The sequence below is a fragment of the Malus sylvestris genome, chromosome 5 (genome assembly GCF_916048215.2).
Source record: "Malus sylvestris chromosome 5, drMalSylv7.2, whole genome shotgun sequence".
NCBI lineage: Eukaryota > Viridiplantae > Streptophyta > Magnoliopsida > Rosales > Rosaceae > Malus > Malus sylvestris.
Genome location: NC_062264.1, coordinates 32068797 through 32096089, shown reverse-complemented (window position 1 = coordinate 32096089; position 27293 = coordinate 32068797). Strand labels below are relative to the sequence as shown.

Sequence of the window (27293 nt, the reverse complement as noted above, 5' to 3'; positions counted from 1 at the left end):
CCGAGCATCCAGAAAATCTGTCGTAGGGAAACCCGATACACAAGAGTCTCAGGATCTTGAAGGAAACACCAAGCTTGTTTAGCCAGCAAAGCCTGGTTAAACGCATAAAGATCTCGAAACCAAGGCCCCCCTCATGTTTAGGTTTACACAAAGTCCTCTAGTTGAGCCAATGTATTTTCCTCTTGCTCGGATCTCCACTCCACCAAAACTTAGCTATCATCATATTCAATTCATCACAAAACGTTTTAGGGAGCATAAAGCATTGCATGGAATACATCGGTAGTGCCTAAGCTATTGTCTTCACCAGTAGCTCACAACCCGCATTACTCAAAAGCCCCATCGCCAACTCTACAGCTTTTTACACACCCTATCCTTCACATATGCAAACGTTTCTTTCTTCGACTTTCGGATTAACACCAGGAGCCTCAAATATTTATCATGAAAATCCACTCTTCACATACCAAGAAAATTTGCTAATAACTGCTTATCCCAATCAGTGAGATTGGAACTGAACGAAACACAACTCTTCTCAAAATTTACTGCCTGTCCAAACGCAAATTCATGCATACTCAACACCTGCTTGATATTCTGGCACTCACTAATTGTGCCTCGAGGGAATAGAAAGCTATCATCAGCGAAAAACAAATGGTGAATACTAGGTGCAACACGACATACCTTGATCCCCTTCAAATCTCCATCGAGCTCAACCCTCGTCAATAGTGCCAAAAGTCCCTCTGCACACATAACAAACAAATAGGGGGACATAGGATCACCTTACCGTATTCCTCTTTCCGGATGCACATAACCCACATGATCACCATTCAACTTAAAGGAGTAAGATACTGTTGTAACACACAACATGACCATACTAATCCACCGAACAGAAAACCTCAGCCGGTGCATCACAGCCTCAAGAAACTTCCACTCCACAAATTTTTTCCCTTCAAAATGGTATTTTACATGTTTACTACGATTTTTCTAAAACACACAAATTTTTGTAAAAAGATTCACGACGGATCTTTAGATCGTATATATCAAAGCTGATCTTAACTATGACTTCCTTAAGATAAATTACAAATTCAAAGAGTGATTTTACTTATGCTTGTAAAAGCATCTGTTGACATGTGTATTTCCATAAAAATATGTTGAAATTTGAGAATAGGAATTTGTCTCGATAAATATCTTGGATCATGGATTAGATTCGCCAGACTACTTGTGTTTTTATTGCAGAATTTGAATAAATATCTTAGAATCTTCAATAGTGAGATGCTTTATATGATTAATTACAATGCAAATGTTAAAAAGAACGAAGACTTTGGATGCGATTTCTAACTACCAATATTCTTTGAGTGAAATCCTTGTGATTTTCAGTTTTGATCGAAGTCCCTGACATTAATGTAATAGTGTATTACTATGTAGGTTATTGTATTTTTAAATTAAAAATAAAATTTGTATTTATTTATATTAATGAGATTTTAAATAAAACCATAATTTATGGGGTCAAAAATATTAAAGATAAATTATACTCTCCAATATATATAGTTTGTGTGTGTGTGTGTGTGTGTACATGGGTACGTTCATCAAAACTAACCAAAAAATTATTGTACCAAAACATGGGTACATTTTTCAAAAACACAAAAGAAAAAGATATTACGCTTAATAACATTATTAAATTTCTTCTATTAAATCAACGAAATAGAATGTACCCATATAAGTTTAAAAAAATGGATTAGAGAAAAGATTGAATGAATTTTATATAAAAAATGGTACATTTTATATTTAAAAAAGTGGTACATTTTACATATAACAAATTGGTATATTTAAGAATGGGTACATTTAAGATTAGAAAAAAATTGAAGAATTATATGAATGGGTACATATAAGATTAAAAAATTGAAATTTTTTATATAAAAATTAATGGTACAAGCTTATTCTAATTTTATTTTTTATATTTTGAAAATTAATTAGGAGTTTAATAAGGGTGTGAGTATTAAAACCCTAAATCAATTATTAATTTTTATTTTAAAAAATTATGTAACTCACATGTAATTTATTAATACATTAATACTTGGGACTTTGATCAAATTTTAAAAACTGATAAGGTCTCAGCCAATGAACATTAGAAACTAGGGACCGAATACTAATTTTTCTTAAAAAGAAAAAGAAAAAAAAGGGTAAATGGTGTTGAATATTCAAGAGCAAATGTGAGAGGAGCATGCTCCACTATATATCTTGACTAGTTGAAGCTCATATTGCATAAAAATAAAGTTTGAAAAAGAAAAGTTCACACAGCCATTTCGGGAAAATATAAATCCCCACGTTTTAGTTTGACTGATAAAAGCAAATATAGTCATATATACACTGCACCCCACAAATAAATGGAGAAAAGGAGATTTCGTAGAAATATACAGTGGAGGCGAAATTTGTCCTTTACAATATTTGAAATCATTTGTGTTTGTTCTTTTGACTATTTCGTACAAAGTCAAAGACAGCCAGCATGCACAGATACATGTATATAAAAGGACTTGGGAGTCTTCACAATCTTAGGCCGTGCCATTGTTTTTAAGCTTATAGCAGCAGCCTAAGCAGAAGAAGAAGCAGCAGCAGCAGCTAAAAGTGTTTACTCCTACGATATCGCCTCAGCCTCGGAAATAGGCCAAGTGATTGACTGCGTGAGCGTGCCACTAATTTAGGCCCGAACAGAGAGTTTTAATCATTTCCTGATCAACTTCGAAAGAGAAAAATGGTTAGAGCTCCTTGCTGTGCGAAGATGGGGTTGAAGAAAGGGATTTGGACTCCAGAAGAAGATCACATACTTGTCACTTACATTCAGCAGCATGGCCATGGAAACTGGAGAGCTCTCCCAAAACTAGCTGGTAATTACTGATTAGACTTTGCTTAATTAACTGCTAATCCACTAATTTAAACAAGAAATTGTTTCTTGGGTTCTTCCAAAGTGCATCGAACATTTGGGAGAAGAATTGTATATACTAGAAAGTTTTGAGCTTTTGATTGACCTTGGTGTTTCTTTTTTCTAGGTTTGTTAAGGTGTGGAAAAAGTTGTAGACTCAGATGGACAAACTACTTGAGGCCAGATATCAAAAGAGGAAATTTTAGCAAGGAAGAAGAAGACACCATCATCAACTTACATCAAATATTGGGGAATAGGTATGTGGTAGTTCCATTTTTCTGCGAATTTGCATTGCATGTTAACGCAAACAGTTAAATCGATAATTTCACCGTTCTCTGCCATAGTATATAGATCACATTAAGTTATTGGACGTATTCATTTTCAATAACGGCATGTTTACGCAAATATAACTATTAGATCGATGACTTCATTTTTTTCATCAAAATATAAATCATTGAAACGTGTTTGTATTGAATAGGAATTCATACTCTTTACAAACTTTTTTTTATCCTTAAATTCTAAAGGGAATCATATCATACCAATTAAGAACATTGATGCATGTGGGGGCTAGGTGACAATCTAGTCGACTAGTGAAACATGTGGGACTGAAAAAAAGATTCCTTACATAACTTTCACTTGCACTACCTAAAAACCATAAAATAAAAATGATAAACACGTTTTTCAAGCATTTAAAATACTAAGCAACGGTTTTTTGCACTTTTGTATGGTGCGCACAATGATTCATGTGACACAACAGGACAGATTTGATATCCCTTAATCTGACTTATCTGTTGTTTTTTCTTCAGATGGTCACAAATCGCGGCGAGATTGCCTGGTCGCACAGACAATGAAATAAAAAATGTATGGCACACCCATTTGAAAAAAAAACTGAAATCGAACCACACCGAACCAGAGTCTAAGCCACATTTCTACTCTATCAAAATGGAGCAAGAGCTAGACCCCGTTGATAATTCTTCATGTTATGCAAAATCTGAGAGCTTGGATTGTGGGCCCGTTTCGCCGTCTCAATGTACTTCCAGTGGCACGTCATCTGTTACGACCGGCGACGACGACAACAACAACAACGATGCATGCATGAAATTTGATGATTACCAAACAAATTTACCGGTAGCGGATGATAGTTTTTGGTCGGAAGTCTTATCAGCCGGGAATTCTGATGAGATTGTGAATGAGTTTCAGGCATTTGGTGGTGATCCACGAGTGAATGTTGGACCTACTGATGGTGGTTTTAGTTTAGATATGTACAATGACAACAACATGGATTTTTGGTTTAATAATTTCCTGGGAGCTGGGGAAATTCCAGAATTGTTAGAATTTGATATGTCAATAAGGAAGGCTGTTTTATGATTTTGTTCATGAAGTTGTGAGTTGGCAAAAAGAATTTTCTTTTGTTGCTGTCAATTTCTTTGACCTTTTGAGATGGGAATCCATCGTATTCAACGCGGCAAAAATTAATATAATTCTTGTTCAATTTTTCCGAATGATTTGTCAAACTTGCCCGAGTGAATTTACTTGTGGACAAAATTGTATTCATATCAGTATTCGATTGGTAACGCAATCATTTATTAATTACAGCTCAAATGAGTTTCAGATAGGCTGAGGATTTATGGCCAACCATCTAATCTCACATCGGATAATTAAAAGGCTTAGTACACGAAATTGTGTTATTCTTCATTTTGTAATCCGTTTTATACTCTACAATGAAACTCCGATTCCTTCTTATATTAAAGTAGTTCACTCGTCGCCTAATATTTGTGGGGTTTTTTTTATTTTATTTTATTTTTTTAAAGGGTGACAACTAGTGACAAGCCACGGTTATCCACTTCTTCAGGAGCCAAGAAGAGTCACAGATGCATTTCAACCTCCTCTGGCCACAAGTCTAGCTTCCACACTAGCAACGGGTTTTGAACCCGAGACCTTCAGCTTTTAATTTTAAGGAAGCTTCGTAATCCGTCCTTCATTCATATGTTAATCCCAACAACACACATGCTCCTACATTTTAATATGTGTTGTTCACGTGTTAAACTTAAATGACCCCATACGTAAAAAGACGTCTCTCGATAGTATGAAACTCATATCGAATAACTAAGAGACCTAATATATTCTTACAAGAAGTTGAATTACTCTGTAGTATCATTTGGATTCTGATATATGAGATATGCTATATCTCAAACGCATGAGTCGACAGTTATTGCTAAGAACTAGAAAAAGAAACTACTTAACCAGATGTATCTAGTTTTCGGCAAAAAATAGATCATAGAATATGGCATTTAAAATTATGAAATAAGGAAATTTTGGTGGAAATTTGCCAAGCTAATGTCGTACATGCATGGTTAGTTAGGCGGCTGGGAAACTCCTTTCACGCGTGCGATTGGTATTGGGTTTCAAGATCGGCATATGAAGCAGCAGATTACGTAGTGTCTCATTTTGGCACAGAAATGTGTGACTACTGAACAAGGACGGGCTTCCATGCCCTCTAATTAGCCTTTTTTTATTTTTTTTTCTCTGGAGGTTGTAAGGGACTATCTTGGTGTTCTCCCACGTCCTTACCTATCTCCCTTATTTCCTCTTTTATGTTGAAGATGTTGATTGCAATGACTGGCTTTCCTGGTTTTCTTGTGGATTCCGGCCTGGTAATGAAATAATTTCGGTTTTCAGAATAATAATAATATTTTCTTATCAAACATCTAACCTGTTAACTGAACAAACTGTGAAAATGATTTTCCTGATATTTTAAACATCAAATAAAATACTATGTCGATATATGCAGTAACGTTCCCTTATCAAGCGATATGTACTTTTTCGAAAAATGATGTTATATTTCCAACTCATACCAAAAACACAAAAAATGGACCAAACCTCCAACCCATACCAAATTATTCCATCCATCTATTGCATCTTTGTTCATTTTCATTAGTTAACGTTAGATCAGTTTGCTTTATTGATCTAGAACACGAATTTTAAAGACAATCAGTCCACTTTTACTTATATTATGACATGTAAAATACCGTTTGAATACTCTTTACTTAAAAAAACCTATCATTCTAGACTTAGTGGGTGAACAAAAGTATTCCCCACCAATTAATTAGGCCAAATTATCTTTTTCTTGTTATAATAATCATATGCCTCTCTCTTCTCTCACCATGGACTCCACTTAAGAGCATGGATTACCAAACGATAGATTTTCACATGAAATTTGGAGTTATCAGCAATCTAACCTATTTTATAATCCTTCCTTTGCAGGCGTGCATGAACTAAGAACAAAAAACAAATATGTGGCGAACACCTGCGCTTAGATTTGTGCATGTAATAGCTAAGTCTAGCACGAGCTTAAAGCAATATTTAATCCAGTCTTTTTATCTCCCCCTTTTTTTTTGACAGGATATTAATCCTAAATAATCCCCAAATGATTTGCATGTCTCTGTGCTAACATCCACTCAACTAAACTATACATTTAGCAACGCAAATCTAAAGCTAATTAATCAACTTTGCCACCCTCATGAACTACTACTAACACTAGTACTAGCAGTCTAACAAAATTGCCTTTGAAATGCTCAAGCTTGGTTGAGGGGACCGTATTAAAGGAGAACACACAATAGCTACCAACATGCATCTCTAGTGCCCAGTTTGTAGGAGGTTTTTGTCACATCCCGGTTTCGATTCCGCCGTAACACAATATTGTCCGCTTTGGGCCCCGACCACATCCTCACGGTCCTCACAGTTTTGTTTTTGGGAACTCAGACGAGAACTTCCCAGTGGGTCACCCATCCTAGGATTGCTCTCACCCGACCTGCTTAACTTCGGAGTTCCGATGGAATTCGAAGCCAGTGAGTTCCTAAAAGGCCTCGTGTTATATGGAGGTGGGCATGTACATATAAGGCACATCACCTCATCTTCGTTGGTCAATGTGGGATGTTACAGTTTTGATCGAACAAATCAATTTAAATTGGATAAACTACACAAAACTATCTCAATTACGGGTTGAACCACAATCTCATGCCTCAATTTTTTAGAAGAACTCACATCCCACCAACCATCACGAAAGTAATTAGATTTGAGAAATCCTCATCATCAAAGTCATTGCATCAATATAATTAATCAAATGAGCATTCAACACACTAGAGTCTTTCCAAACTTGACACCAACACCTATCCAAATTCTCCATTTCATACATTTGCACAACAACTCAATTCCATACAGAATTCCTTTTCAAGTATAGGAGCAGTTAGATCTCTCATGTAATTTAGTATCCAAAATAGAGCTCCCTTGCAAGTATTTCAGCTCATAGATTTTTGCCCAAAGGCATCTATCCTTAGCTTGAATTATTCATCCAATTTTAGCCGACAAAGCTTGATTCATATCTGCCGTTTTCCTCAATACCACACCCCCAACACACAGTCTTCAAACAAGGCTCCATTGGCATAATTTTTTTTTTTTTTCCGCTCAGAGTTCCAACCACCCCCCCAAAAAAAAAAGTTTATATTCAAAGTTATCCAGATGATCACATAACTAACATGAAGTTTAGTGGTTTATATAGCATAAACATGGGTGTAAGGACATTTGCACGCCATTATGACTAACTCCCCTACATATCCCCATGAGATCATTTGAATGTCTTTTGCAAATGGCTTGTAGCTCAGTTGGTTAGAGCATTCGTCTTTGCATCGAAGATCCCATGTTCAAATCCCTCTCCCCATAATTAGATAAGTTTGATGTGAATTATCCTATCGTTTGTCAAAAAAATTCTATTACAAAATCGACTTCGTATCTTCCATTCATCATGTTCTGCCGTCACATGTAACAAAAACGAGAGTAGATGGAAACCTAGTACCAAACTTTGGGCCCAAAAGAAAGGCCCAATCCGTAAACCTTATTTGGATTTCTTTGGGCCGAGATCAGCAAGAAAACCAAAGCCCTGTTGCCTTATAGTTTGCGGAGAAGGTGAAACGTTGTCGTTTAGGCGGGAATTAACGTAAAAAAAAATTAATGAAAAATGTTTGAAAATTTTAAATTTTAACGATTAGAATAAAATAAAAAATAAAATAAATAATAAGAGGTTTAATTTTTTAATATAAAAATATAATTTTTCGTTAAAATAAATAATACCGTAGCTTTTTCGTTAAAACTTCCTTAACCGCATCGGTACTCCCATCTGCAGCGGAAGAAAAAGAAGTTTGTATATAAATTAATTAACAAACCGCAAACACCTCCTCCAAAATCTGATCTCTCAGTTCAATTTTTTCGGTTGGGGCTAGGGTTTTGATTCTTCATCTTCGACTGCACAAATTCGAACCAGATTTTTTGAAGTTTGAGCTTGGAGGGCAGCGAACATGGCGACCGCTTCAGGTTCGTTCTTCTTCTCCTTCGTTTATCCCCAATCTATCATGAATTTTACACTTTTTTTACTTCAAATTTGATCAATCGTTTGAAAGTAACATTCTTTAGTGCTATTTTTGTTGAAATTGATCGGTGTAAGATTTACGAATCGTATCATTACCTAATTTCGATCGGCGATTTGGGGTTTTGAGTTCGATTGGTCCAAAACCAAATTTTGATTCGTATGTGGAGACTCAGGGTTTCTTCTGGACCTGGGTTGGAATTACGTGGTAAAAATTTGAAATTTAATGGGTTTTACCACTCATCACATTCGATTCTGTTGAATATATGAATTGGTGAAACAAATATATGTATTCGAAAGTAGGGATTACAGCGTAGATAAATGCTATGCGATTAAGTTTTGTACTTTGTTGTGAAAAGTTGATTTTTCCTTACTGTGATGATGCAGTCCGTTGGCAAAACTGGTAGATTTTGGTGTTTTTCGGTTTCTCCTCTGCTACTCGTATATTGATGCATCTCGTGTGGTTGGTCTTGTAGGGTCATTCAAATCTAGGGAAGACCATCGTAAGCAAATAGAATTGGAAGAAGCGCGTAAAGCTGGGCTTGCACCAGCTGAACTGGACGAGGATGGAAAAGAGATTAATCCTCATATTCCCCAATATATGTCATCTGCTCCTTGGTATCTCAAACACGAGAGGCCTGTAAGTTGTTTGTTTTCTTTCTAATAAGTTTTTAGTTTTGATAATCGCACCCTTGTCGTATACGTCTGAATATTGATACTTTTTATTTTACTAAATCAGAGCTTGAAACATCAAAGGAAATGGAAATCAGATCCAAATTATACAACATCATGGTATGACAGAGGTGCAAAGATATTCCAGGCTGATAAATATAGAAAGGGTGCATGTGAGAAGTAAGCCTCTCTCTCCTCTCTCTCCTCTCTTGCCGTGTGTTTCTTGCAAACCAAATTGTAAACAATTTCATTGAATTAAGACCCTAACCGAAGTTCATAAACATCTTTTGATTTTAAATTTCAATATCTGTACTTGATTAATTGCACTTTGTGGTAAGTGGCATTGGGTTCTTCACTTACCTGTCAAATGTAAGGCTTTTCTTTCCCCTTCAGTATATATCAAAGACTAGAGATTAATGTTTGAATGTCCATTCTTACAGCTGTGGTGCCAGTACACACGACTCCAAGTCATGCATGGATAGGCCCAGGAAAGTGGGAGCAAAGTGGACAAACACACACATTGCTCCTGATGAGAAGATAGAGACTTTTGAGCTTGACTATGATGGAAAGCGGGACCGCTGGAATGGATATGATGCAACGAGCTATGCTCTTGTAGTAGAGAGATATGAATCAAGAGATGAAGCTCGAAAGAAATTCTTAAAGGAACAGCAACTCAAGAAATTAGAGGAGAAAAATAATAATCCAAATGGCGAGGACAAGGTTAGTGATGTGGATGAAGATGAAGACGAGGATGAGGATGATTTGAGGGTAGATGAAGCCAAGGTTGATGAGAGTAAACAAATGGACTTTGCAAAGGTTGAGAAGCGTGTACGTACAACTGGTGGTGGAAGCACAGGAACTGTCAGGTAAGAGTTTAAAACCGGTTTTTTTAATTTCTATCTTGTGTTGAGGGGGCATTATTATCGTCATAATGCTTTATTATTATTTTTAATTGCTTTTTCACTTGTGTGTTGGTCTCTATATATGACTCCTTACTGAGATATTTTTATTTGCAGGAATTTGCGTATTCGTGAGGATACAGCGAAATATCTTTTGAACCTCGATGTCAACTCTGCACATTATGACCCCAAAACCCGATCTATGCGGGAAGACCCTCTTCCAGATGCTGATCCGAATGAGAAGTTTTATGGGGGTGATAATCGATATAGAAATAGTGGTCAAGCCATGGAGTTCAAGGAGCTCAACATCCATGCTTGGGAAGCATTTGAGAAGGGACAAGATATCCACATGCAAGCAGCGCCTTCCCAGGCGGAGTTGCTTTATAAGAATTATCAGGTGATCAAGGAGAATTTGAAGTCAAAAACAAAAGACACTGTTCTGGAGAAGTACGGCAATGCAGCTAATGAAGAAGAATTTCCTAGGGAGCTTCTACTGGGACAAAGTGAAAGGGAAGTTGAATATGATCGTGCTGGGAGAATCATCAAGGGCCAGGTAAACTATTTGCATCTACCATTTCTCTTCATCCTTTTTATTTCAGAACTAAAAACTTTGTATCTGCCTCATTATGGAACATAAGGCCTTAATCAGTGTGTCAAAGACTCAATTATGTAGACAGCTGATGAATATACTATGCAATAATACAGGATATAGCACTTCCCAGAAGCAAGTATGAAGAAGATGTCTATGTCAATAACCACACCACTGTATGGGGTTCATGGTGGAAGGATCATCAATGGGGCTACAGGTGTTGTAAGCAGGTTACTCGCAATAGCTATTGCACGGGCGCTGCTGGAATTGAGGCTGCTGAGGCTGCAACTGATCTTATGAAGGCTAACATTGCGCGTAAAGAGGCCAATGGAGGTTAGTCCATCGGCTTTCCCCTTTCCTCGTGCAATTTTATTTTCAAATAGATAATATCTTTTATGTTGATATGTCATGTGTAAACCATTCTCCAGTACTGCCTTTGATTTGGTTGTTTTATTAACAATTTGTGTTCCCAACCTCAAAACAGATGTGCCTGCACCAGTGGAGGAGAAAAGACCTGCTACTTGGGGAACTGATATCCCAGATGATTTGGTTTTAGATGAGAAATTACTTGCTGAAGCTCTTAAGAAGGTGAGGGTTTCTGAACTTAATTCAAGTTGAATTATTGAGCTGAAAAGATGACCTGTGTATGTATTTATTGTTGAACTAGTTTCTAAATATTATACAATTTTGATACAGGAGGATCAGAGAAAGAGAGAAGAGAGAGACGAGAGAAAGCGCAAATACAATGTTAAATGGAACGATGATGTTACTGCTGAGGATATGGAAGCCTATAGGATGAAGAAGGTCCACCATGATGATCCAATGAAGGACTTTCTGAACTAAGTTGAGATGTGGCATAATTCTGATGGGAGCTCTATTCTCAAAACACCTTCGAGGCTGTCAACTCGATGTACTGGCATGGCTTCTGCAGTTCTGCAAGCCGATTTCTTGAATTTCTCCGGTTGTGGTATAACTCGGCTGACTCCGTCTTTTAATTTGTGCCCTCTCGAGTGTGATTACTGTAGAGCTATTACATGAGCTACCCTGTGGTTGAGACATGAGATTGAAGGGGGAATGCCGATAAGCGGCTACTCATTTAAATTGCTGTTTACCTTGTGCTCGAGTGTCATGTTAATGAGTTGTGTATGGCATTACGTTGAATTTACCTATCATGTTCTTGTTCTGATGCTCATCATTTAATAAATTGTTGAAACCAAAACTGCACTTGTTTGAAGTGTTTTTAAAATAATTAAAAGTTTTATTGGTGAAATTGATGTTAGGTTGTAAAAGAATTTTAAGTACTTTTTGAAAGAAACACTAAATATGTGTTTCTTACTTAAAAGTGCACTTTAAGTATCCACTTGGATTTTTATCAAGGATTGGTTTTAAAAATATTTTTACCGAAAACATTTTCAGTTATTTTGAAATCACTTCTAAAATAGCTCTTATTATGTTACTTCCACATTTATGTATAAAATCGGAAAATTACATGTTTCCTATTGAAAAAGATGAAAGTTAAGTCAAATTGTTTAGATTATTAAGTTCCTCTATTTGCACTTAAAAGTTCGAATTTTCTCTCATTCAATAGATTTATTTAGAATAGACTATCGGCTGCATCAAAATTTTTGGTAACCATCCTATATCTTCCATTAGAATATTATATATGTTAAAATAAAAAAATGTTAAAATTCTTGCATACAAATATAGTCTTTCTGTATTTCTCATTATGCGGTTAAATTCTTGCATATAATCAGATGTAAACTCTGAACTCTAGTCTTTCTTAACAAAGAATGGAATATATCTCTCTGTGTCTCATCTCGTGATCAGGTGATAAGAGTATTGGAAAAACGGAATATATCACCGGGGACAGCCAATAATCTTCCCCTTCCAAGTCATGATTATGTAAAAGCTGTAAAAGCTTCATCTTATTCTTCCTCTTCTACCCACCGGCGTTTTATTTTATTTTATTTTTTTATCCCCTCATTGAAGCCAATAAATAAATATAACAGAAATTCATGCGAAACAAATTATTTTTCAGAATAATCACACTTAATTTACATCATGTACAGATTTCTTAATCTAATTAAAGAAGCAAGACTTATGCTACAAATGATCACGTGCCAACTTCTCCTGAACCTCCATTTCCTTTCTAAATTTGGCTATGAACTCCTCAGCTCTTTCGTCAATCCCGTGCATCATTGGGGAAGCAAATCCCAATGACTCCCACATATCATCCGCCGTCGCAGGAGATCCTCTCTCAGCCCCACTTTCAGCACCGGCAGCAGCAGCGGTAGCTTGCTTGCACTTCGCTACCGGAGGCTCAGAACTCCCCACCAACTCAGTCACAGCAGGCTCTTTAAAAAGCTTGTCAACGTAGACATGCGCAGCGCTACCACGGTTCTGAGGAAGCTGACGCCGGTTGTATCGAAAACGTAGGGCGAGACGCCCTTTGCGTTTAAAACGCAGCTGGAGAAACTTGTAGGGTTTCAGTCCAACAGAAGAAACAAAAAAAGCAGGAGAAGCAGAAGATGAAGAAGCAGCAGTAATGGCTTTCACACAGTTTTTTCGGGGTTTTGCGATGCCTTTAGGCTTGTGGAGTTTCCTCTGTAGTTTGGAGGTGAAGCTCTTCCAGGCCCTTCTGGCTGGTGGAAGCCTCAATCTCAAGCAAGACATGGATAACTAGGGTTTGCGAAGAGTTTGTGGAGAATGGCTTTTTTTATAAGCTGCTAGAGAGATTCTTTCAGCTTTTGGATTGTGGATTCGCTTTTGGACTAATTAAAGGTAGCTTACTTCTTACTCTACGCGTTTGACATGAAAGAAAAATCCAAAGAAGTAGGCGTCTTTGGGGGCAGGCAAAAAGCAGTTTTGATCCAGGCTTCAACTTATCCATGAATTTTGGACGTATTGAAAAGCTTACCTATATCCCAAGATCAGTCTACCAGGATTGGAATGAGCTTAACCTAAACTTATAAGTGAACTTTATGAGTTAGAATCGAATAAGATTATCAATCAATTTTAAATTATGACATGTTTACTTATCTAGAATGAGAATTACAATTACACCACGTTAAATGCGTTTACTAACATTTTGGATTGTAATTTTTCCCATTCATTCTATATTTTCTAAAAAATATATGTAAGGCCTACATTCACAGCATGCACTAGTACGCACGGAATAAAAAAAAAAAATCGTCAACCAATGATCCAATTGATTATTCCAACCAAGTAAAAGGGTAATTTTGAGCTAAGCCGCAAGTTAACCATAAGAATTAAGTATCAAACTCGTTACCCTAATACTCTGGTGCTAGTGAGTTGTGAACTTTGAAGAACTTCTGTTCCATCTTTTGCTATTAGCATAAAGATCAAAGCTAATAACCAGCCTAGGCCCCATCTTAGTTTTCTAAATGTCCTCATAAGAAATATGATTGATATGGATGCCTTCATGTCCCCCTTTTTGTTGTCTCTTCTCTCAACTTGTAATTGCAATCACATGAAGCAAGTGCAGTACTGCAGTAGTACAAAATGCATCTACTTTTCTTCTTTTTTTCTGCAACTTTCGAAAATATTCCAAGGTCGCGTGGAATAAAGGGATGGCACCAACAAACGGATATTATTCCACTTCCTTCATAAAGAATGGACAAAACTCCCCAGAAGTGAATAACAAAACCCAGGGAAATTCTGACGCTGGAAAAACGAAAAAACGAATATATTCCGAACAATAAAAACGCTACAACATCCATCAAGACGGTCGCAACTTATACGAAGAACTAAATGAGGGCTTGAACTCCGAATTGCTGCATCTCTCTTACTTTCCAAATTGGATAAATAGCACCTTCACCGAGTTCTTCTGGATCTACCTGTTGCATTGCCCAGGCATAATACACCGTGTGGATAGTGTCCTGATGAAACAATACGATTTCACAAAACATGAGTTTGTATGTATAAAACCTCAAATAAGCAATATAATGACACGATAGTACATATTTCCGTAGAGAACTGCGGTTTGAAAGGGGAATATAATACATTTGATATAATGTGTGTAGGGGGTGTGTTATTTACCTTGCCACCATCAGTTACATCACCATTTCTATCTCGTACACAATACACTTGCTGCGTTCGGAACTGTTAATTCATCGAAAATGGCTGTCACTGTCAAATTCTGCTAAACAAATGGAACTTGGAAAATCAAAATCGAAAATGCCTACCATTACAATAATAATGGGAGAATGTCCCATCATTTTGGTCTCTTTTATTTCCGCCTCAGAAATATGTAGAATCTGCACACCACCAAAAAAATCATAAATTAGAATGCACCATCATTGAGTATGAGATCAATATTGTATGATCAATAATAGTAGACAAAATCAGTATAGAATGCAACGGTAATTAGCATGGAAACACTCATCTTAGGAAGAGGCACGCTTTCTACCTTGTGATCGAAAAAGATGCCATGGCTTTTAAAACCATCATGCTCAGCTTTACACCGCTCAATCACCTCCTTACTACAATACTTCTTCAATGTCTCAAGATCCCCCTGCATATAAAATGCACGTGTTATTCCATAAATTTGAGAAACTCAAATGGTACTCACAGGGGCATAATTGGAATCATGATACGTTGACAGCAAAACACAAACAAGAAAAACAAAGATGAGAGGCGAGGAGGGAGAAAGAGGGACAGTTCCAGCACTAACCTTGATGTAAGCATTCAGCACAGGTTTAACAGCATCCTGAACTTCTGACAAAAAGTCTGGTAAAGAGAAGGATCTACCATCCAAGGATTACAATTAGAAAAAGAAATTAATAGTAATCCAAATACAAAATAAGTATGACAAGAAGCACCAGCAAATGAAAATATGATCATACGGATCTCGGCGACGTATCTCCTTGATTGATGCAGCGGTGTCTGTTTCTTGAAAAATAGTTTCGTTTAAACTGCCAAAGGAAGTAGGGTCAATTCAGGACTCAAATATTTTACAACTGGCTCCACCACTCATATATTTACAAGCTACTGTTTTAGGGAAAAACTCTCATTCTGTGGGGACAAACAGCAAAGTAGAGCCCGTTTTGAAAAGAAAAAAACAAACGATGACTCAGGTGTAAAGAACAAACAAGAATTAAAGAAAGTTTAGCAGCATACTCCTGAATTTTGTGAACGATTGGGCTATCGCTTGTATCCCAACGATCCCGTATGTCCTCAGCAATCTGCCAATTTCATCAGGGACATACAGCAACCTCAAGAGATTTAGTACATATAAAAAGGTTGTGAAACACAAGGCCAACAGAAATTTACTGGGTAGATTTTTATACAAATGACAACTTCCTTGACAACACTATAACATTAAAAAAAGAAGCAATACAAAATACAGCATAAATGTTATCCGTCCATAAACATTAAGTATACACTAGATTTTTCACAGAACAGACACAACAATTGAATAACATACCTCCTGGGTTTTGTTTGTAACTGGTTTACGTATTTCATCAAGACGCTTGAATATAGGATAACCTTGCATCTAGGTAAGAGAGGAAAAAAAATTAAATAATTCATAGGGGACAGGCAACTAGATATTAATTTTGTAATATTTAAGGAGCGGATAAAAAGTTAACCTTCATTCTGAAAGCCTCCCACTTTTTACTCCAGCGAGATTGGGGTACAGCAACAAGGTCCGTTCTTGAACTAGTTTCAACTTTCGGGGTCGAAGAAGGATCAAACTCCAGGTGCTTTCTCTTAGTTGTAGTACCAGTTAACTCACCCTTTACAATGTCATATCCTTTTTTAGCCAAGTCCGTAACCTTTGCATCCTTAACTCTAGAGAAGGCAGAGGAAAAATACGAGGAAGAAACACTTGACCTAAATTTTCCAAAAAATGTTTGTTCAGTACTACTAGACCCTGACTGCTGGTTTTTATATTCCCCAGATTGCTGGTGATTATGTTCCCCAGACGAGTCCTTCATTCCATCATCAGCAACATGCTCAGATTTTGCACCAGAAGGCCCTGAAGCCTCTTCTTTCTCAATTCCAAAAGTTCCTTTGACCTACATAGAACAACAGAGAAGTAGAAAAACAATAAAGTTCAGCAGATCAAAGCATTTACAAGTACAGATGCAAGAGACAAAGAATAAAGCAGCAAGCAGACCTCCTCTGTGGCAGCAGAGATCTTCTCTTTTACATTGGCGGAAACCTGCAAATATAAATTCAATGACAAGTTGACAACATAATCGTAGAAACAAATGCAAGTTTCTTATGGTAATAAACAACAAAAACTTGATTACACCACAAACAACCTAACGGGCTGGGGTGGATATCTTGTGCAAATTCAGCACCATTGAGTACTCGACATATTGAAGCATGGAAGATTTTACTGTATTTGAAATGATACCTTCTTTGCCGTTGCTTCTGCCTCTGTCCAAGCACCATCCACCTGCTTGTATAGCTGCTCAGTTGTCTGCTTCGTTCTGCATTCGCCATTTCACCATCTCAGAGCCTCCACTTAGAAGTGCCCTTGACATACAAGGGTATGTCTCAGCCTATGAACTACGAATACTAATTATGGCATAAAGTGACTATATCAAACAATTACCTCACTTTGAAATCGTCTTTAACCCCTTTGAGCTCTTCCGCTTTCTCTTTCAGCTCCTTCACTGACTGTTGAAATTCGGGATTCCTGCAAGCAGAGCAATGATGGTGAGCCAGATGTCCCAAAAATTCCTTATGAGAACTCAATAAAAGTTAAATGTTAACGGTTGCGGTTTGAATAACAACTTCACTGAGCAAAAGAGCGGAAAACAAAGCCGAAAACTAAGCCGATGGACTGCATTACTTTCCACATTCAAATATCTAGCTGTTACCGGTTTTTTAGTTCAAGAAACAAACTTCAAATATAAAGTTCAAATTTTTGTTGATTATAAACACAGGCTTAACAATTTGTTGCAAGTAAAACAATTTTGAGCCAACACTTAAACAAGAAAAACCAATTAAAATAGCAGATATTACACAGGCAAATTAGAGAGAGAGAGAGAGAGAGAGAGAGAGAGAGGTACTTAGTAGCTTCTCCTTTGACTTGCTTCGAAAACTCATTGAAGACACTGAATCGACGATTCCCCAAAAACCCATTGGCCGAAATCAATCGACCTCTCGTGCCCGAAACCTATCTCATCAAATCCCCAACACCCAGCCCACAAAAAAAATATCAAAATTAACCCAAAAAACTTCGGTCTTTGATTCATAACTTCTTCCTGTAGAATTTAGAACGAACCTGCTGTTGGGAGGTCAGATGAAGAAAGAGGGGTTGTCTGTAGAGGTGCAAATCTCGCACTAGCTTTCTGCCCGCCATTAAATTGGAGGCGAGTTAACAACTTTCGGGCAGAGAAAAACAGACAAAAACCCAATGGCGTTTCGATTTTTGTTTATTGAGTTTTTTGCAGGGTGGGGTGTCTGAATTAGTAGACAGTGTCCCTGCGTGGGAAGGAAGAAAGGGACGAACAAACAAGGAGATGAACGTGGATGTTACACTTCTCCAAACCAAAACACGCCCTAGGGTTTCTGTTTACCGGCAGATCTGGGAGATGAATGAGCCCAATACGAAAATAGAGGCCCAATACTGTTGGGGCGGCCCATTACTTTCCATTTTGTTGCCAAATTGGCATTCTTAAAAGGGAAATTTTATTTAAACTCATCTAACCTATTTCTATACCAAACTTACTCTTTTCACCCATTTGATTTTTAACTAAACTATCAATATCTCTTTAAATCCAAATTTAATACCTAATATACCCCTATAAATCCAATTCAATATGTGGATTTATTTTTACACCCATTTGATTTTTTTACTGTGCAAATACTTAACATCTTTTGTGATGATATTGTTTGATAAATAAATATAATGAAATAGATCATACAATTGTTGTTTTTGAAGAATACGATATGAAAAAGACAGCATAAAAATGAGGCAATCTAAAGATAAATGGATAAATTAGTGAACTAGAGCATGCACCAACAGTAATGCAGTTCAATAAGCAACTCAATGAAGTGGAGTCAACCTAATTAAGAATCGCAAGTGATTTATCTCTCTCATCTGATAAGTTGAGCAATCGAGACTGAAGCTCCCTCGCTTCAGTTGCTAAAATTGATTTATCCCCAAAGACTTGTCCAGCATGCTGCACAGAAAGAATATAACCTCAGTTATGATGCACCCTTAATTAAAATTAGCAGAACTAAGAATCCATTAACTTCAAACTTTAATTACATTTCACAAAATACAACCATGTCATTTGCGTCTTTTGCATGTGCCAACATCCGTTTAAGCTCCTCCACCTTGACCATGATATCCAAACCTCCCCTAGAAGCTTGCTCTTGAACAATATCCACCGCTTTCTCCTGGACCTCCACTTCTCTCATCATGTTGATGACCGATTCCATGGCTGAAAATAGGGTTTTCTGCAACATTGTTAAATGATTAGGAACTCTATCATCGGGGAGGAGAGAAAAAATGGTGCCGCCAAAAACTAACTCCATGACAATGGTGCGTCAGCAAAATAACACAAACAAAACATTAAGAATACGCTTTCAAATATCAAAACAAGATTTATTATCCCAAGATAATACATATTATTGGTAAAAAAAAAAACGAATACCTGCTTGTACCGGTGGAGTCCCAGGACTCTGAACCTGCACAGGACTGACAGCCAAATATGACTGTAGCCAAGTTAGGGAACTCACTAAGAACATCAAGGACAGCTGCATCGGCATCGAAGGGATGTTCAATAGCAATAGCCCTTAGAATGCGAAAATCAACTTGAGCCGAATCAGAAGAAATAATATGGACGGTCAGTTACAATCAAAAGTAAACACAATCATTTACGAACCCCAGCCTGTAAAATAAAAGCTTCTCTCTCAGCTCTCAGATTTATCTGCAAGGAGGAGGAAAAGAAACCCGAATTTTACAAGAGTCAAAAGTTGATCCAAATCCTGGTCCGAGAAAACCCTATTGAGATTTCAGATAAATGGAAACTAGAACAGGAAAAGAATTGCAGGGTTTAATAAGACTGCTGAAGAACAGAGTGAGATTGTGAATCGTGATCCTAGAGAGAGAGAGAGAGGAGAGAGAGAGGGTTTATTGATAAATTTGAGTTTTATTATTAATTTCATTTTGTACTTAATAGTAATTATGCAATAAGGTAAAATAGACAATTAACATTCAAAATTTTAAGTTGGGTGTAAAAAGAGATTGCATGGGTTTAAATAAAATTTCCCTTCTAAAAATCTAATTATGCACTACAAACTTTTTATCAAGAGTTTTTGGAGTGTCAATAATTATCATAGTTTAAGTCATGCGATAGGTGTGGAAGGTATCTGAGGTGTTTATGAAATAGTCGTTTGCAACCAGGAGACCGATCGTCGTCAGATCGGAAAACACGTCGTAAATCTCATGCCTCTCGTGGAAGATTGACGAATACCCAAAGATTTGGGACGTTGCAAAAACATCGTAATGGTGGAGAGCAGATGTTTGGAAAAGTTTTGAGGTGTAGTGAGGAAGAGTGAAAAGAGAGTTAGTGGTCTACTTATGCAGCGTAAAACGAAATAAAATATCGCTCTTAAGAATGAAGTATTCTACTAGTATTAACGTTCATACAACCAAAATCATAGTGTAACTAAGTTAGTTAGAGCAGCATGCTCTAGTTCTACTCTTACGATTGAATTTTCATCACCGTAATTCAGATTAAAATAAAATATCGCTCGAAACATAAAGAGGGCGACAAGGGTCGCTTGCTAATGCTAGTGACAAGCCTCATTGGCAGTAGAAAAGTGTTGGGCTTGAAGGGCAGCTGCTTTCTCAGACACCAAAGCTTGGATCAACAAAGTCTTGACCTCCCATGCTGTGTAAGGATACCCTTTTCTTGCATAAGAGTTCAGCAGTGCTGCACTCGCCTGCTTCACCAGCCTAGGGTAAGCATTCTCCTCGTCATTCCTGACCGTCGCTTCAAGCAATGTCAGATCGGATCTGTAACGTTCGTATGCTCGTGATCCAAACACCTTTGACACCGTCGATGTTTGTGGGACCATCTTCGGCCACGCCTCCCTCCTGCTCCCCCAATACCTGTGCAAACAACAGAGAGGCTGAATTGAACTAATAGTAGTAGGCCAGTAATTTTTATGAATTTTCACTTTTGTTCTCATAGTTTCTTTACTTACATTTTCATCCTTTTAGTTCCACCTGGTTACCACCTTTACGCCACTCCGTAAGAATTTCCTTCAAAACTAAGGAAAGAGATCCATACCGGATCTCTTTCACCTAATTCTCCTCATTAAAGAATCCGATACTTAAAATTTGATCAAACGACTAAAATTATTATAACTTTTAAAGTAAACCTTGCTTGTAGCAATTGGATAAAATTTTAAAGTCAAGAAGATTAGGTGAAAGAGATTCAGAGATGATCGATCCCTTTCTCAAAACTAAGGACGTGAAATCCTTTTGCTTAGTAAATCTAAACAAAGCAAATGTTTGATTCAAGCACATGCTTACTTTTGACGGAAATTCTCACGGAATTACCCTAAATGAGTATTGAGTAATGCTCCATTTTTTGTTAAATTCCGGTAATAGTTTTAATTAATTTTTATTTTTTAATTTAGAGACCAAATCTATTTAATGCTATTTCATAACCAATATTTCTATTCTCTATTTTTCAAAGAAGGATTGGACTAAAACGAAAACAAAATGAAACTACAAGGACGAATAAAAATAAAAATAAAATAAATAAAAGTGAAATCGTAGTTAAACTACGGACACCAATTGCAATTTAATCCCCAACACATCGGTCCCAACTGAAGAAAGAGAAAAAAGAGAGAGGAGTTTAAAGAGAGGTTTGCTTACTGAGGAGTGCATCTTCCTGTTGTTCTTGTGAAGAGAAATCCTGGCCGTTGGTTTCGGGCCGTCGTTGTGGGAACAGAGCAGGCAACAAGTAGCAGAAGAAGAAGAAGAGCGAGTTGACTCAGTTGAACTAATATTTGCTTCATTTTTGGTGGTGGGGTTTCTGTCTGTCTTCTGTTTGGGATCTGAGTTTCTGGAGATTTGACTCGGTTTCAAACCCGGTCTGTCTTTTTCGCTCCTCCTTTTGGAGTTTTTTTTTTTTTTTTTTTTTGGGACATTCAGGTACTCACCCAACACTTGTAGACTGGGCCATACACAGAGGGATGGTCCAATGGGCTCCGCAAACCCGAAAATATTTCAAGGCCCAAAATTGACTTCTTATGGTTAGTATGATGAATTAAGACTAATTAATTTCGCCTCTATTTTATTAATTTAACTAATTGTTTCCTTCATCCCTTACTTATCTCAATACACTAGCGCATCGGTGTACGACCCTTTAAGTTTTAACTTGCGAGGCAGTAAGGTGATTAGTACTATTGCAATCACTTTAAAACATTCTTTTAATTCTTCTAATCTACGACTATGTGGTTAGTCCTCGAGAGGGCTCACAAGTCATAGTGATATCTAGTCATGTGTCATACTACCTAAGAGAATATAGAATAGTTTAGAGAATCTATTCAGTTGCAATGCAATTCGATCTTTCTCTAACTCAATATTCTTAATCACATTATTAGGATATGGATATTTATTTCAAACTCGTAATGTGATTTCCCTAAATATATGTGATTCAACTAAGACGTGTAAATACATGTTGTTTTAACTTGTACTCATGGTTCAGTGTTTTTTGGAAGTTTGGTTACACGTGGAGGGTGATTGTCTTTGAGAAATGCTAAAGAGACTCTCTCATAGTAAAATTCTCCATAAACTCTTTCTCACTTTACAGTTTAACGTCAATTTACATGCCAACATTATAAAATATTGTGCTAAAAATATGAAGAGATAGAGAGTTCATAAAAAATTCCACTTTTAAGAGAGTCTCTTTAGCATTTCTCATTGTCTTTTGGTGCACGTGCTAAAAAGCTTTGGACTTGAGAGCGTTGGAACTTGATTGTGCTGGAACTTGATTGTGCTTTTCATTGATAACACAACAACAAAAGGGTGAACATATATATTCATTGGAGATTCTCTCCCCTCCAATTTATCTTTCCTCCCATCCCCTTCCTTTTCTTGTGTAAAGCATATGAGTATTGTATTAACTATTGTTGAAGGATATGAGAGTTGTTTAAAAACATATTACATTATAGAATATGCACAGATGTATATTTGTCACACTTTTTTTTTTAAATATTTGTACACATGTATATTTGTCACTTAATTTGCCATATATATATATGTATGTATAAATGTATATTTTTAGGCTAATTATATTAACACCTCACAAATTGTTGAATAAACCCCACAAACTTAATCCACCTCACATTTGCTTTTTCACTTAAAAATTATCTTAATACACCCCACTTACTTTCCCATAATACCCACACACCCCACATTCTCAATATATATCTTATATTTTGTATATACACCCCACATTTCTCAAATCTTATAACACTCATTTTTAATTTTCAAGGATTGAATCTAACCATATGAACACTAAAAGATGAATATGAATATAGAAGTTTAAATAATGCAGCAAACACAAGATTAAATAATTATTGATGTCATCGAAATCACTAAACCAATGAAAACTATGAAGTCTTACCTCATGTGAAGCTCCTGAAACATCGATTTCGTGTTCCATTTGTCAAAAACAATTTTTCTTAATCAACATGTTTGATAGTTGAGAAGATAAATAATACGCTAAAAGTGATTTGGGGTGTATTTATAAATCTTTATTTTTTTAAAACCTAATAAGGTCAAAATTGTCATTACATAGTAGAGTAAATAAATCATTTAATATTAAATTTTAATGTGGGATGCATTCAACATTTTGTGGGGTGTTAATATAAAAACCCTATTTTTAAAGTCAATACTAAGTAGGTGGGTGTAGTGAAGCGAAAGAAAAAGAACGTGCATAAATTATCATATATAGATGATGATGGATCGAGACTGAGGAGGATATGGAACAATGTGGAACATGCAAGAAGAGTTGGGATAGAACCAAAGCTGATCAGAAACCATCAGGTGGAGTTCACGTTTTTCACCAACACGCCTGCATGGCTTCACCTGAGAATTTACTTTAATTACCATGGTCCCTGCATGCAAAACGGATATAATTATTTCTCCAGTAAAACTGAACCAGGTTCTGGCAGTAAAAATTCGCTTCATATTAAACATGACAGCAATGGCGAGAGAGAAAGAGTACCTACTTGGTTGCCACATATTGCAAACTAGCTTTTATTTCTCGGAATATTTTAGTATGAATAATACTTTGCATTTTTCTAGTGGGTGAGCTTATTTTTTTATTTGTAATTAATGTATATTATCGTAATGATTTTATAATGGAAACTATTCAATTTTTTAATCTTCGTCTAATGATCATTTCTACAAAAAATCATTGAAAAAAGGAAATTGTATGGTCATCAAAATGTATCAAATAAATAGACAGTTCATTGGTACTATGTTATTTGGTACATATATCATTGATTTATTTGATGCATTTGAATGACTTATCAATCTCATTTAAAAAAATGAATTATTCAAATGAAAGTTAAAAAAAAAATTCGATTATAAAATTTCTACAGTTAAGATACATTATTTATAAGTGTTGGAATGAGCTAATTCCAAAGAAAGAGAGACAAATATTATTCTTTCACTGTATATATGCACTGATGTATAATATAGAGTTATGGACTGATATTTTTTATCGTTAAATCTTTTATTGTTGATCCGTGGTCTTAACCGAGTATTTAATTATCTATATGTTGGTGCATGTCAGAATTTTCTTACTTTCTCTTGTATTAGAACAGGTTCAAGTCAGTAAATATTTACTTGAAAACAAGACAACAATGAGAGATAGTACCAACTAGTTGCCACATATTTCAACAAACTTTGTTTCTTCTCAGAAGCCAAAAGCCACCTACCCTGCAACAAAAAATGAGGTGTAAACAATTCAAACCACCATAGCCATGCAAAGAGAAAAATGGCGAAAGATGCCTTACACACAAATGCATACGTGTCCCTCCCTCTCCTCCTCCTCCCCCTATAAATACTAACGCATCCTGCTCGCCGCTTCACCACATCCGAACTCAAAGCAGCCTCTCTCTCCTTCTGTAATATATCTATTCCCCATGGCTAAGCTTTTTGTTTTCTCTCTTTGCTTGCTTCTTATAATCAACTGCTCCCTAGGGTCCCGCCAGCAGTTTCAGCAGCAGAATGAGTGCCAGTTCAACCAGCTCCAGTCCCGGGAGCCCGACAACCAGATTCAATCCGAGGCTGGTCTGACCGAGTCCTGGAACCCCAACGACCAGCAGTTCCAATGCGCCGGCGTTGCCATGGTTCGGCGCACCATCCAACCCAACGGCCTTCACTTGCCTTCCTTCCTCAACTCTCCGCAACTCATCTACATTGTTCAAGGTAATTTATTATTTAACACCTTGTTATTATTTTTTAATTAATTAGTCAATCCATATATGCATGATCCATTCACGTTAGAGCGCTGCTGTTTGATTCACATTTACGCACAATACTTTAATTTGTGCTCTTACAGGTAGGGGTGTGTTGGGTGTGGCGTTCCCCGGCTGTCCTGAGACGTTCGAGGATTCTCAGGACCGGCAATTCCAGCACCAACAACAATTCCAGCCGTTCCAGCCCTCCCGACGACACGGAGGACAGGGACAACAACAACAGCAAAGCGAGGAGAACCAAGACCGCCACCAGAAGGTCCGACACATCAGAGAGGGTGATATCATCGCCTTGCCCGCCGGTGTCGCTTACTGGAGCTACAACAACGGCAACCAGGATCTCGTTGCTATCTCCCTCCTTGACTTCAGCAACGAGCAGAACCAGCTCGACCAACAGCCTAGGGTAAGTAATATTAAGCAGTACAATTAATAAAAAGTTTTTTTTTTTTTTTTAATCTTGCGTGGAAACGTTGCCCACATTGACTAGGAGATGTGTTTTGTGTGTTTCGCGTGCACAGAGTTCGAATTTTATCATTTATTTATTGACTGGTTAATGACGTGGCTCTATGTAATTTGTTGTACTCTGTATATAAAGAGATTTTATCTAGCTGGCAACCCACAAGACGAGTTCAGCCAGCAACAAGGCCAACGGTATCAGCAGGGACGCCAACAGCAACAGCAGGGCCGCCAACAGCAGCAGCAAGGCCAGGGTGGACAGCAAGAACGGGGCCAACAAGGCCGGCGTGGACAGCAGCAACAGGGGGGCAACGGCAAAAACCTCTTTGCCGGATTCGACACTCAGATGCTCGCTCAGGCTCTGAATGTCGACGAAGAGATCGTCACCAGGCTCCAGGGACGGAACGACGACAGGAACGAGATTGTCCAGGTGCAGGGCCAGCTCGACTTTGTCAGCCCATTCAGCCAGGGCGAGCAGGAAGGGAGACGCCAGATGGGAGGAGGAGGCCGCGCCAACGGTTTGGAGGAGACATTCTGCAGCATGAGGCTCAAGGAGAACATCCGCGACCCTTCTAACGCCGACTTCTACAGCCCTCAGGCTGGCCGCGTTTCCGTCGTCAACAGCGGCACCCTCCCCATCCTCAGCGCTCTCCGCCTCAGCGCCGAGCATGGCGTCCTTTATAACGTAAGTAATGTTAGAAGATGGTACACTAGATTTTAAATAAATAATTTACTACATATTCTTGAAAGAGGTTATGAATTTCGAAAAAATAAAAATTGTTATATGTATGAAGTTAAAAAAAAAATTACTAATAACAGTTTATAGAAAGAAAAAAAAAGATTATATAAGGATAATATGTACTAATGAGAATAAATTATGTGCAGAATGCCATATACAGTCCATACTGGAACCTCAACGCGAACGAACTTGTATACGTGATCAGAGGCAATGCTAGGGTTCAGGTGGTGAACGAGAACGGAGACGCCATCTTGGACGACCAGGTCAACGAGGGACAGGTGTTCTTGATTCCCCAGAACCACGCCGTCATCACCCAGGCAGGCAACCAGGGATTCGAGTACATTTCCTTCAGGACGAATGACTTGGCCCTCATTAACACCATGGCAGGGAGGACTGCCGTGTTGAGGGCGATCCCGGAGGATGTGCTTCGCAATGCCTTCCAGATTGACCGCCAACAGGTCAGGGATCTCAAGAACAACAGGCAGGAGACCCGAGTGTTGAGTGCCAGCTCTTCTTCCTCACGCCGACCATGGTCGATCATGGCATGAATGTGATGAGATAACCTAAAATCTACCAAATGCGGCACGTAGTGTTTTGTTTTTTGGGGTTTTCTAGTAACAAATAAAGGTAGGTAGAGAGACTAGGAGAAATAACAGGCCTTATAAATGGCTGTATGTATTAGGGCTAAAAGGAGCGTGAGCTTAGCTTGTAATAAGTAAATAAATGCTACGTGGAGGCTTATGCATGTAATAATCTAGCTTATCTAAATAAATTTTCCTTCATGTGCATGGTTTCCAGTTCGTTTCTTCTTTCTCCTTTGATCATAAAATCAAAAGCATTAGCCAACTAAATATCTCACTTGTGGACATTTATAAACAGTACTTTATATATATATATATATATTATAAATAAGAAGAAAAAATATATTACTAATAAACTATACAGCAGTACTAGACTTACTAGTTGAGTAAATTACCGAGACATGAATTTATACATATATGTATGTTCCAACCTCCAACAATATACAATGTCAACGAACGATTCCTTTGATCATAAAATCAATCCACAAATTATTTTTACAACACACCTCTCTTAATTTGTGGCCATCAAAACATCTT

The 27293-nt window shown here is 37.3% G+C and overlaps 7 protein-coding genes across 7 annotated transcripts; 3 read left to right on the top strand and 4 right to left on the bottom strand.

Annotated features, from left to right (window-relative positions):
- The first annotated feature begins 2535 nt into the window (after window positions 1-2535).
- On the top strand, window positions 2536-4413 carry LOC126620667 (transcription factor MYB30-like). Its single transcript, XM_050288890.1, has 3 exons — window positions 2536-2876; window positions 3039-3168; window positions 3718-4413. Exons 1-3 carry the CDS (start codon window positions 2744-2746, stop codon window positions 4277-4279), a joined length of 825 nt encoding a protein of 274 aa, XP_050144847.1. The 5' UTR covers window positions 2536-2743; the 3' UTR covers window positions 4280-4413.
- A 3655-nt stretch (window positions 4414-8068) lies between these two features.
- On the top strand, window positions 8069-11709 carry LOC126623409 (pre-mRNA-splicing factor SLU7-A-like). Its single transcript, XM_050292295.1, has 8 exons — window positions 8069-8278; window positions 8807-8970; window positions 9070-9182; window positions 9443-9868; window positions 10019-10454; window positions 10607-10823; window positions 10975-11078; window positions 11187-11709. Exons 1-8 carry the CDS (start codon window positions 8263-8265, stop codon window positions 11331-11333), a joined length of 1623 nt encoding a protein of 540 aa, XP_050148252.1. The 5' UTR covers window positions 8069-8262; the 3' UTR covers window positions 11334-11709.
- A 793-nt stretch (window positions 11710-12502) lies between these two features.
- On the bottom strand, window positions 12503-13311 carry LOC126624011 (uncharacterized). Its single transcript, XM_050293006.1, has one exon. It carries the CDS (start codon window positions 13161-13163, stop codon window positions 12594-12596), a length of 570 nt encoding a protein of 189 aa, XP_050148963.1. The 5' UTR covers window positions 13164-13311; the 3' UTR covers window positions 12503-12593.
- Window positions 13312-14006: 695 nt separating this feature from the next.
- Window positions 14007-18015, bottom strand: LOC126624010 (mitochondrial import inner membrane translocase subunit TIM44-2-like). Its single transcript, XM_050293005.1, has 14 exons — window positions 17749-18015; window positions 17534-17640; window positions 17074-17157; window positions 16873-16948; window positions 16630-16674; window positions 16100-16528; window positions 15937-16005; window positions 15630-15694; window positions 15356-15424; window positions 15184-15256; window positions 14920-15024; window positions 14696-14767; window positions 14550-14612; window positions 14007-14389 (listed from the first exon to the last, which is right to left on the bottom strand). The coding sequence occupies exons 1-14, from the start codon at window positions 17824-17826 to the stop codon at window positions 14258-14260; spliced, it is 1467 nt and encodes a 488-aa protein (XP_050148962.1). The 5' UTR covers window positions 17827-18015; the 3' UTR covers window positions 14007-14257.
- Window positions 18016-18532: 517 nt separating this feature from the next.
- On the bottom strand, window positions 18533-19241 carry LOC126622786 (uncharacterized). Its single transcript, XM_050291506.1, has 3 exons — window positions 19137-19241; window positions 18756-18929; window positions 18533-18649 (listed from the first exon to the last, which is right to left on the bottom strand). The coding sequence occupies exons 1-3, from the start codon at window positions 19239-19241 to the stop codon at window positions 18533-18535; spliced, it is 396 nt and encodes a 131-aa protein (XP_050147463.1).
- Window positions 19242-20086: 845 nt separating this feature from the next.
- Window positions 20087-21593, bottom strand: LOC126621280 (uncharacterized). The gene is made up of 2 exons (XM_050289681.1): window positions 21364-21593; window positions 20087-20589 (listed from the first exon to the last, which is right to left on the bottom strand). Exons 1-2 carry the CDS (start codon window positions 21504-21506, stop codon window positions 20268-20270), a joined length of 465 nt encoding a protein of 154 aa, XP_050145638.1. The 5' UTR covers window positions 21507-21593; the 3' UTR covers window positions 20087-20267.
- Window positions 21594-24603: 3010 nt separating this feature from the next.
- LOC126621228 (prunin 1 Pru du 6.0101-like) lies at window positions 24604-26963 on the top strand. The gene is made up of 4 exons (XM_050289627.1): window positions 24604-24933; window positions 25067-25383; window positions 25576-26121; window positions 26322-26963. Exons 1-4 carry the CDS (start codon window positions 24648-24650, stop codon window positions 26721-26723), a joined length of 1551 nt encoding a protein of 516 aa, XP_050145584.1. The 5' UTR covers window positions 24604-24647; the 3' UTR covers window positions 26724-26963.
- The last annotated feature ends 330 nt before the right edge of the window (window positions 26964-27293 follow it).

Coding starts and splice junctions, on each gene's coding strand:
- LOC126621280 (XM_050289681.1), bottom strand. CDS start 21,506: ATGAAGCAAATATTAGTTCAACTGAGTCAACTCGCTCTTCTTCTTCTT. Junction 20,590..21,363: donor ACAGGAAGATGCACTCCTCA/GTAAGCAAACCT, acceptor TTGTTTGCACAG/GTATTGGGGGAGCAGGAGGG.
- LOC126622786 (XM_050291506.1), bottom strand. CDS start 19,241: ATGCCGATGCAGCTGTCCTTGATGTTCTTAGTGAGTTCCCTAACTTGG. Junction 18,930..19,136: donor AGAGTCCTGGGACTCCACCG/GTACAAGCAGGT, acceptor ACAATGTTGCAG/AAAACCCTATTTTCAGCCAT. Junction 18,650..18,755: donor CAAAAGACGCAAATGACATG/GTTGTATTTTGT, acceptor CTTTCTGTGCAG/CATGCTGGACAAGTCTTTGG.
- LOC126624010 (XM_050293005.1), bottom strand. CDS start 17,826: ATGGCGGGCAGAAAGCTAGTGCGAGATTTGCACCTCTACAGACAACCC. Junction 15,025..15,183: donor TGCTGAATGCTTACATCAAG/GTTAGTGCTGGA, acceptor TTTTATATGCAG/GGGGATCTTGAGACATTGAA. Junction 14,768..14,919: donor GCATCTTTTTCGATCACAAG/GTAGAAAGCGTG, acceptor GGTGGTGTGCAG/ATTCTACATATTTCTGAGGC.
- LOC126624011 (XM_050293006.1), bottom strand. CDS start 13,163: ATGTCTTGCTTGAGATTGAGGCTTCCACCAGCCAGAAGGGCCTGGAAG.
- LOC126621228 (XM_050289627.1), top strand. CDS start 24,648: ATGGCTAAGCTTTTTGTTTTCTCTCTTTGCTTGCTTCTTATAATCAAC. Junction 25,384..25,575: donor AGCTCGACCAACAGCCTAGG/GTAAGTAATATT, acceptor CTGTATATAAAG/AGATTTTATCTAGCTGGCAA. Junction 26,122..26,321: donor AGCATGGCGTCCTTTATAAC/GTAAGTAATGTT, acceptor AATTATGTGCAG/AATGCCATATACAGTCCATA.
- LOC126623409 (XM_050292295.1), top strand. Junction 10,824..10,974: donor GCGTAAAGAGGCCAATGGAG/GTTAGTCCATCG, acceptor ACCTCAAAACAG/ATGTGCCTGCACCAGTGGAG. Junction 11,079..11,186: donor TTGCTGAAGCTCTTAAGAAG/GTGAGGGTTTCT, acceptor ATTTTGATACAG/GAGGATCAGAGAAAGAGAGA.
- LOC126620667 (XM_050288890.1), top strand. CDS start 2,744: ATGGTTAGAGCTCCTTGCTGTGCGAAGATGGGGTTGAAGAAAGGGATT. Junction 2,877..3,038: donor AGCTCTCCCAAAACTAGCTG/GTAATTACTGAT, acceptor TCTTTTTTCTAG/GTTTGTTAAGGTGTGGAAAA. Junction 3,169..3,717: donor CATCAAATATTGGGGAATAG/GTATGTGGTAGT, acceptor TTTTTTCTTCAG/ATGGTCACAAATCGCGGCGA.